Consider the following 10,207-nt stretch of genomic DNA (forward strand, 5'->3'; position numbering starts at 1 on the left):
TTCCTGGAGAGGGAGGTGTCATGAGTTCTCAGGGGCCGAGCTTTGGCTTCCCTTGTGGTGGGAGCTTCTTGTCCCATCTCCAGCTCAGGAAATGTACAGTACGGATAAGAGATGTGATGCCCTTCCACCCATCACCACAGCCTCTCCTGAACCACTCCCTCCCAGCCAGGGGTCCGTTAGGCCCTTCACTCACCTCTGGTCCCGAGGCCAGACCTCTTGCCAGGCTGCAGTGATAGGGGTGCTATGGGAGAAGGGAGTGCCATATCTAGGCGGCAACAGCAGGATGCTCCACAGGGAAGGCTGTCCCTCCCCCAACCAAGGGGCCTCAGCCCACCAAGGCCTAGAGGTGATGTTGGTTTCAAGGGTACCTGGTGGGGGAAGGGGGCCAGGGAACTTCCCCAGACTTTCCTCAGAGCCCCCTGGACTATCTTTCACCCACATGATCACTTCTTGCTTCCCATCTACTGTTGCATGGCCAACAGGGCATTGGTTGAGTTTCTCTTCTGATCTCATCTGCTCCCCCTGGCCCTCCTGCTTTGCCTCTGCCGTCTCAGGGCTCTGTCTTGGTGGCTTGTGCTCATGCACCGTCTCCTGTTCTCTCTCACCAGCTCTAACAAACTTCTCTGGTTTCTGTTCTCCAAGGCCCCCCACTCTTTTCTTAGACTTCTTTGTGGGTTTCTCTGACTCTTCCTGATGTTCTTTCAGCCCGGGATTCAGCTCTATTCTGGTCCCATCTCTCCGAGCCTTCCTGCATGCCTCTTCTAAGGACTGCACCCCCAAGGCCCTGGCAGCCTCCTCAAGGGGCCCCAGTTCTCCAAGTTGCAGCTCTATACTCTCCCCATAAACAAAGTACAGAAGCTGTGCGAAAGTGGAAGGGCTGATTCCTTTCACTAGAGCCCAGTGGCCCCTGCGGCCCAGCTGCTGGCTCACACCTGCCAGCACCAAGCTGTGAGCAGGAAACTCTTGGCTCCCCACAGTGATCAGGGTATCACATAATGCTGGCCAGAGCCTGGCTGCTAGCCGTACCAGTCGATCAGAGCCATAGGGGCTAGGCAGTCTTATTGGGGACAAAGGCATTGTGCCTTGCTTGGGTACCAGTCTCAGAGGTTCTGAGAGAAAGGCCATAGTGTGAGATCCATGGTGGAAAGAGGAGAGAGGAACAGCATATTCTCAAGCCTGTGGAGGTGAGGGGAGAAAGAGTGAGTTGTTCGTTCTGGATCAGAGCTTTCTGTCCTGAATGGAGCTAATAAACTAACCCAAGAAAGGACCTGAGCTTATCCCAGATCATAATGGGCCAGGGGTGGGGATGGGGTGGCAAGAGAATGGAAATTAGACCAAATTCAGGACTTAAAGAGCAAGGACCTGGCAGTTAACTATATCAAATAGTGGGTGTAAGACTAATATACATGGATTCTGCCAATTGGCAATCTCTTACAAGAGAGCAGACACTGATGCTTCTGCTTCTCTGATCCCCTCTGCAGAGAAAGACCTCTGAGTAGGCCAGGCTCTTCTCATTCCAGACAAAGAGATCACCATTAGACCCAGGCAGTCCTGCCAGTTAGGGATAGAGCAAGACACGGCTTCATGGGAGAGTTTAGAGAGCTAGCGCGTCTTCCCCACGCAAGCCCATCATGTGGAGCTGAGGGTACTGGGAGGCAGAAAGGGCAGCAAGAGAGGGATCATAGCTGCAGGAGGCTCCTTGAGGCTGAAGCTTCTAGAACACATCTTAAGAGAAGGAGCTGGGAGAGACCAAAGACACTCATCTAGTGAGTTAAGAGAGCAGATGCAGAAGCCACAAGGGAGAGAAGCCTCTCGACCCAAGGATGGAGAGGTTTTGGAGAAGACTGACCCCTGAGGAAGTGAGAGAAAGGGAAATGAGAACTGTAAAGGGAGAGGCTATTTCTTTTCAAGGTTAAGATAAGGAGATAGTTTAATTTTGTTTTTCATAAGCCAGAAGTGAAGAATAGAAAGACAACCCAACAATGCAGAAGTTTATCACACGTCAAAACCACCACATTGTCTTTTAAAAAGAACTGGGAACCCAGACAAAGAGACAGACGCAAGTGTCTCAGTGCGGAACAGGCATGTTCCTAGGTATGGGCTCACTGTAAGGACCCTTGTGGGATGGAGGATTACTACTTGGACACCTCAAGGAGGGGGCTACAGGTTGGACAGAAAGAGGGGTATAGTAGGAAGAAAGTCTCAGCTAGAGAGAAGAAACCACTCACCAGTTCTAGCTTCCTCCTGGACACCGCATGTTCTGAACTGCTGTTTGGGCTCCCGCCTGCCCCCACCCCAGCTAGCCCCGCCCCTGACCTCACAGTCTTCCATTGGGTGTCCAAGTATCAGTCTGCCAGTGTCCCCCAACGAGGAGTGATTTTATACCCCTGGCTCTGCTTCATCCCCTCCAGAAGAGACCACTCCCTCTAATTCCAGAAGCCAAGCATTTGCCTCCTAACCTGTCTCATTATTTCATTTGAACTTCTAGAGTCAAAGAAATGTATCTGAGGCAACAAGAACTTTGAACTAAGCAAACCTGCCTTTGAGTCTCATCTCTGCCATTTACTAGTTGAGTCACCTTGGGCAAGTCATCACTCTGAGCCTCAATTACCTCATCCATGATAGGGTTAACCTCTGCTTATCTCATTTGGAGGTAGGGGTGAAGATTAAGTGAAATGATGAATGTGAAAGTGGCTTGTCAGTACATAGCCGCTAACATTAGAATAATAATTGAACGATATTTGAATATTAATATTTTTAATATTGACATTTGAATAGTATTAGGTCTGTTTCTTAGAGGTGTCAGTAGACCTCTAGCAGCTGGAATCTGTTTCTACTATTTTAGAAGTAAAAATGACTGAAACATCTGGATTTCAAGGAGAGAATGAAAGAGAGCCAGGAGCATGTCTGACTTGGTACCAGGAAGCCTTGACTGCTTTGTGAGAATGACCACTGTCATCTGGGCCACTACTGGGGACTGGGTGTATGAATGACTCAGATCCTCCTATCAAACTCTGAAGGGGGCAACCCCAGGAAGGGCCTGCGGTGGTCTTCGAAGAGAAAAACTCCTTTTCTTGGGTTGATGACACATGGCATTTCTCTGAAATCAGGACTCCGGGGTTTCATTCACTTCCTGCCCAAAGGGTCAAGGTCCTCAGAGATTTCCCCTCTTGTCACACTTTTAGCACTCTAACCTGGGAAAAGGATGAGGTCTGAGAAATTCAAATTTCTTTTTCTGTTTTGTTGTCGTTGTTGTTATTCCATTATCCCTCATCCTGTGGTAAATTTTCATTCGTTCAGTGAGTGATAAATCATGATATGTGCCTGGCATATCTTATATGCTCAATAAATAATTGGAAGATAAGCAAGTCAGGCACTGGTAGGCTACTTGGGTGACAAAACACAGTCATTCCCGCTAGGCTTCTCCCTTAGATCTTGGCCCCCTCTTAGACTCAGATACTATGTGTCTAAACTCCTATTTCTCCCCTTGGCTCCAGGATCCCAAAATGTTCAGATTAGCCTTCTATTCTCTCTCTTCAGACCTATCATGCCCTCCTTTCACCTCATTCTAGTTTGGGTGCAGGCAGGTGTTAACCCTTCCTAGATCAGACAGGGTGTGCCAATGGGTGGAGCTGGCGAAGGGGCAATAATAGGTTGGGGAGAGGGGAAGATGAGTCAGAATGAAAGGGAAAATGCAAATGGGCAAGCTGTATTCATTTGCTACTCTGAACATTAAATGTTTTCCATTTCTGAGCTTTCTAACTCCTCACACCACCACACCCAGAGACTCATTAGAGACCTATATAAAAGACACTTGGCCTGGACACCTAAAAGCACCAATCCCTGATGCGTATGCAGAGGAAAACATCCTCCAACACAGAAATACACAATCCCTGAAGATATAGAATAAGTTAGGAAAGCCATGAGGGAGTCTGGAAGATTACATCACCACCCAGTGGAGTGTGGTCCCCCTCACCTCCCTATATCATGTTTTTATGACTCAGCGCCCCCACTGGCGTGGTTTGCTCATTGATGATCAAGAGAGATTGGAGACTATGCCCAAAGGGCACCATCTTCTATAAGCCAAAGATAGTTGACAGGGAGTGTCCATGAGCTTTTAGGAAATATAGAAAGAGAACAGAAGGGGCAAGGGGACTCCCCAATCAGTCACCAATAGCCCCCATCTTGCCTCCCACTTAGTGTCTACTCCATCTAAGGATATCACTTTAGAGATCACCACTTAGAGGTATTTCTAGGGTCCCCTACACCTCAGCCCTTAGGCTGTTGACACTCTAGGCCCTTCTAGAACTTCTCCTCCATTCTTGACTGCACAGCCCAAGTCATCTTGTACTGAGTGAGCAGTGACAGAAGCAAATAGCACTTTGACTTGGAATGACAGGGACAGTGCTGTTTCTATTCTTGAAAGGTCTACCCTTCCCAGTCTCAGAAACTTTGTCCACCTTCTACTTCCCAAGCTGACTTGGTAGGGTGGAGCCAGGAAACCACAAGTTATGAGGATACGAGCCTACACCCTGGGAGAGGGTAGAGTGGGTAGGAGAGATTAGGTGGGAAGAGAAATATGTGGGAAAAGGAGGTATGATTTTTGCCTTTCAGTCCTTTATAATACTCATATTACTAAATAAACTTTGAAATACGGTATTTTTTATTCTTACTGATAAGCTTGACAATGAGCTCCTTCAGGCACAATCCAGCTTGTTATAAAAATATCAACAGCAATACAAGTATGGATTCTCTTTAAACATTATAATTAAAATTATATCATCAGAATAAGCCAATTGGAGGAATAGTTACTTGTTTTATGAAAACAAATCCCTTTATCTTATTTTAATATTGACTACCTCCAAAGCTAAGTTAAACAAGATTAGATTTAGAAAAATTCTATGAACTTTTCACTCTTCCCAGGAACACATCTCTGTACATAAATCGAGGTGGTTAACCCAAGGGCATCTAGGAAGTACCCACCTGGAACCTGTGCCCCTCAATTCTGGACCATGCTCTGGACTCCCTGTCCCAAATAGCCCACTTCCAGGGCCTACATGGGCCTCAACCCTAGGTCTATGGTCCTGAGAGTGAACTGTGGAACTAATGTAACATCCTAGGCCCTGACTGTGTGTAAGGATAATGTAGACTGAGCTTGGATATGTAGCGTTGTATGTGAGATCCTTTGAAGTGTGTGCCAATGCCAGGTGTGGGAAGAAAAAGGGAAATCTTCATTTCTAGTAATGTGGGAGCCTGCTTTATTTCAATAGTTCTTAATCTTTTAGGGGGTCGCCATCCCTTTGAAAATGTAAGCCATAGAGTCAACTCTTTACATCGGAAAATTGTAGACTCTCATTCCAGTTTACATATGAATGACGGGTTCGCAGACTGCTCTGAAACCCATCCCTAGACAGGTTAAATATTGCTTCTCGATTATCTTTGTGACCACATTTGCCCCATCTCCTTAAAAAATCCAACATGCATAGTTTTTCTTATCATTTCCAAGAGTTCACAGGCTTTTGAAATCCATTCATAGACCACCCCCTTGCATTTCCTAACCTTGGTTTAAGAACTCTGGGTATGCATGAAAGCACCCTGAAAGCTTTTATACCATGTAGAACTAGAAAAGCTGAGTGAATATAAATAACATCCTACCTCATAAGTATAAAAAGATCTTCAGTAAAGACAACCTGGGTGATTTCCTAAAGAGCAGGATATCTAACACACCTCTTCCTGTACTCCAGTAAAACATCCATCTTCCACATGCACCTGCCGCACGCTTATAGCCCGATATCTTCTAGGAGTGACCAGAAAGAGTTTGGGGAAGAGGTGGAGACAGGGGCTGAAAAGCCCAAATATGACCTAGTCCTGATTCTGTCTAGAGCCACCACAAAGCAATGATACTTCATAGAAGGCAAACAACTTGGCTAGAGTTTGAATATCCCCCTCCCCAGAACCTCCAAAAACAAGCCTAACCTCCTGGCCATGTTGTGCAACCTAGACCAATACTGGAAAATCTGCTAAGAGTACCTCGACCCAGAGTCCGAAGATCCCTCAAAGCCTTGCAGACACATGTTCCCAGCACAGCCTGGATGCAGTGACTCTTGACAACTTCCCATTGGGCTTTTGACCTCATCAGTGCTCACTCTCAGCCCACGCTGGATCCAAAGGCCCCAGAAACCTCTCAAGTGCACACTAGTTTCATCTCTTGGCCGGCAACTCCCATTAACCTCTGGAAAGTCACAGTCCTCTCCTTCCAGCCACTAGATCCAGACTCAGCCCAGAGACCCCAGACTACTTCTCACAGTTCAGAGGCCATACCTCATGCTCTGTGACCCCACACAGGGCTCTGAGGGCCTCCAACTGCCCTACAGCACACTTCCAAATCAGGCTGGCCTCAGGGACTGTAGACTAGCCCACAGAGCATACTGGTCTGGCCTCTGCCCAGCCTGGGCCCAAAGGTGCCCAGGAGGCCCTATTTCCAGCCTATACAGGGCAGAGGGAGTTCCCAGGGCCTAATGCTTTCAGCCCCTCACTTCCCGACCCTCACGGCGACCACTCAAACCTCCATATTCCAGCTTTGCCTTGACCAGGCCCAAGTCCGAAGAAGGAGAGTAAGAAAATCCATGGCACTCACCAACTCTGACCCTCTTCCTCTCCCCACTCAGCCTCACATACACTCAGGGCAGCGCAAGCCTGAGTGGCCGTTAGAGAATGGGGAGCCGCGCTAGGCCAGGAACGCGAGGCTCAGTCGCGTGCACAGCTCGCTTTTCACGCCTGGATCTCAAGGCAGATGTTGATTGGCTGCAGCGCTGGCTGCACCCTCTTTCCGGCTCCCGCCTGTTGAATGTGACTTGCAGCCTGGGCGACACCTACAACAGCTCCACTACCTCACGCCTGCCTTGTGCCCGCCCCTGATTGGCTGTGGAGCTCGTGCCTACCCTGGCGCTGTGGCGCGGCAGGGCCTTGAGTCTGATTGGTCTGCGAACTGAGGCTTCAGGCCTCTAAAGCTGAGATCCGCATCATCCAACCTAACTCCAGTGCTGATGGGCTACAGAGTTTGACCTCTCCCACCCTTTCTGTGAAGAGACTGGAACTGAACCTCTTTAACCTGAATAGCCTTGTGAGTAGCTCTCATTGCAAACTCTTTCACTTTTCTCTCAACCTCTTACAATCTGTGAAGTGTGTGTGTGAGATTGGCTGGGAGACCCTCAAGAGCCAGCCAGGCTTCAGGTGCCCGTGAGCAGCTCCCCTTTTCCCGCCTTCTGCTCTACCCCACCGCTGATTGGCTGCAGAATGGCATCCTGCCTCACCTGAAAGTATGCGGAGACAGGGAAGACACAAGAGGGGGTAGTGCCTTGACCCGTGAATGGCCTAGATACTCGTGCCTCAAATGCTTAGTGACACCTCAACTGTCAATTGAGCCAGGATTAACTGCGTACTTCAGGTACCAGTCCCTCACTACGACATAAAGAAAGTGACCCATTGCACCACGCCACCATTAGTTGGCCAGGGTTTAGAGCCTGGCCAGCGGTTTTTCTGCCTAGGTAGTGCTTTGGTACTGACAGACTACGGGCTCGCACCTCGCCAGTCTGCGAGGGTCAACTGCCTCCCATCTCCCACCAGCTCCGCTGATTGCACCGCTGATTGGATGGCCCCACTCTTTTCTCAGGGGCTTAGCCTTGGGTTCGCAGGCGGATACATCCAATGAGATGCGAATGCTCTTTAAGAAGGATGACATTGCTCAACTGTTTCCACTTCTGATTGGCCCAGAGGCTTGCTTCTTTGCTTTTAATTGATCAGAGGGACTGGAGGTCAGAGCCAAACCCAACGGTTTCAGGCAGTTGGGGTTCTGTCCCTGTATTTGAGCTCGGCTCCGGATCTCCGTCAAGTGTTGTCTGGCGCTTCCTAACCTGCGACTAGCTGAGGAGCTGGGAGTGGGAAAGTGAGATAGGGGACCCTCCTGGAGAGGGTCCAGGATGATGATGAGGAGCCTAGGACAGTAGACAAGTCTGAAACCGGAGGGAGAGCACCTAAGGCGAGTGTCCAGTCCGCAGGAGCGAACCCTCAAAAAGCAGGGAAAAGACAGGCGCTGTAGCAGTAGTAACGGCAGCTTTCGCTTACTGAGCCCTTTCTCTTTGCCATGCTTTGTGCGTCATCTCATCGACTCTTTCTAAATAACCCTCTGAGGGAATCGATTGCTATGCCGGGTTAACTGCTGAGGTCAGAGGCAAAGTCACTTTTCTCAGGTCCCATAATGAATATGGGCATTGCTGGGACTCCAACTTTGTTCTGGTGAGAGTCCAGGATTCAAGGTACACTACGACTAAGCAGGGTTGATCTTGTAGATGTGGGATGTGGTCTGATGTGGTCATGCTGACCCTGAAGAGAAATCAGATCTGTAATTCAGACCTAGGTTTATTCAGCTGGAATCCAGCTGGAATTGGGACCCAAGAGATCATTCCCTGAACCACACTGCCTCCAGGAAGTACTTGTCTAGTAAATCCCAGGTTGAATCAGGTGAGGGATCCCCTTACCCAGACAGCTTTGTCTGCAAATGATGAGTTCATCTGGTACCAAAATTGGCCCCAAAGGTGGTTGGGAGCATATTTCACATCGTCAGGACCATCGAGAGCTTCTCATTGAGAAGCCCTAACCATAATTACTACTATTTATTGAATGCTTTTCAGGGGCCAGGCAAGGTAGAAAGCATTTTACATCATCTATGTGTCATCTCACTGGAGCTCTATAAAAATTCTAGGACATAGGTGTTATTATTGTCCCCATTTTACAGGTGAAGAAACAGAGACCCAGGGAGGGATGGAACATTCCTTTGTTTACAGAGCTAGTGAATGGTGGAACCTGGATGGGAACCCAGAGACCCTTACTCTAGAGCCCTAAAATCTAGCATGTGCAGGCATGAGAAGATGGGAGTGAGGGACCGTGGGGTCTTGTAAGGTGGAGTAGAAAGGATTGTTGGTTTCATCCTGGAGGTTGGATTTTAAGATTAGGAAAGTCTGAGAAGAGTAGAGAAATAACTATAGCTTATTGAGTAACGACCCACTGCCAGATGCTATGCTAAGTTTTAATGTACTTCAAGAAGCAGAGAGCCTTGCGGTTAAGAAGTTGGAAACTGGATCCAAACTACCTGGATTCATATCCTGGCCCTGATACTTAACTACTTGTGAGACTTTTGGCAAGTTACTAAACCTCTCTTGGCCTTAATTTTCTCATCTGTAAAATGGGAGTAATGATAGTAAATATCTGTCAGGACTGTTGAGAGGCTTAAATAAACTAATAGGACAGTGGCATCTCTTCTCTTCCCCAAACCCCTGAAACTGAGTTGCTTCCTCAAAGTCACCATCATCTGCCTTGATTCACTGAAAATTAAGGCCAGGTATTTGCCATGGGGGAATTGTGTTCCCAGAAGTGGTAGCAAAGGCCCTGAAACAGAAGTGGACTTCTTATGTTTGAGGTAAAGCAAGAACTCTGGCTGGAGCCAGGTAGATGACTAAGGCTCAGGAGCTCAGTTCAACTGCACAAGTGTTTATAACAGACATAAAAATGATCCTGTAGTTTTCAGAGCATAAAGGGCTTTTGCCAAACTTTGATCTCTGGATAAACCCAAGGCCATGATTACTTTTGAGGCTCATAAAGCCAAGAACTCAGGTCTTCTTGGTCCCCATCCAGGGCTTATGTGTAAGGGTCAGGAGACTTGCATTCACTCAAATATTTATGAAACTCTGTCAGCATGTGCCATCTGTGTTGAACCCTGGAGAAGACTAGCCCCTTTTAAATCTTTAAATTCAAAGATTTAACCTTCTAGAAAGGAATTAGATGTCAAAATATATCCTTCCTATATCCTTCCAGGATCAAGTGGAAAATATAGCAACTGAAACCTAGAAGGGGCAGAGGTGGGAGAGGGAGAAGGATAAGAGAAGACTTTCCAGAAAAGTGGTGTTGCCTGAGTATATAATTTTGGAGTACTTATGATGTGATAGACATGTGCTAGATATACTTTGGTACAAAGTATATAATAGCAAACAAGAAGAGACTGAATGTATTCATCTGCTATGGCTGACATAACAAAATGCCACAGGCAGAGCGGTTTAAACGACAGGAATTAATTTCTCACAATTTTAGAGGCTGGGAGTCCAAGATCAAGGTGCTGGTAGGGTCGATTTCTCCTCAGACTTCTCTCCTTGGC

The 10,207-nt window shown here is 47.7% G+C and overlaps 1 protein-coding gene across 1 annotated transcript in view; it reads right to left on the reverse strand.

Moving 5' to 3' along the window:
• The window catches only part of ZBTB32 (zinc finger and BTB domain containing 32), a 4,515-nt gene extending 2,215 nt beyond the window's left edge, over nt 1-2,300 (reverse strand). Inside the window, exon 1 of the mRNA XM_025040461.1 lies at nt 194-2,300. Coding sequence (XP_024896229.1) covers nt 194-1,125 — 932 coding nt within the window. The 5' untranslated portion in view covers nt 1,126-2,300. The remainder of the gene's footprint in view (nt 1-193) is intronic.
• Nucleotides 2,301-10,207: the final 7,907 nt, after the last annotated feature.

The sequence above is a fragment of the Pteropus alecto genome, unplaced genomic scaffold, assembly GCF_000325575.1.
Source record: "Pteropus alecto unplaced genomic scaffold, ASM32557v1 scaffold281, whole genome shotgun sequence".
Taxonomy (NCBI): Eukaryota; Metazoa; Chordata; class Mammalia; order Chiroptera; family Pteropodidae; genus Pteropus; species Pteropus alecto.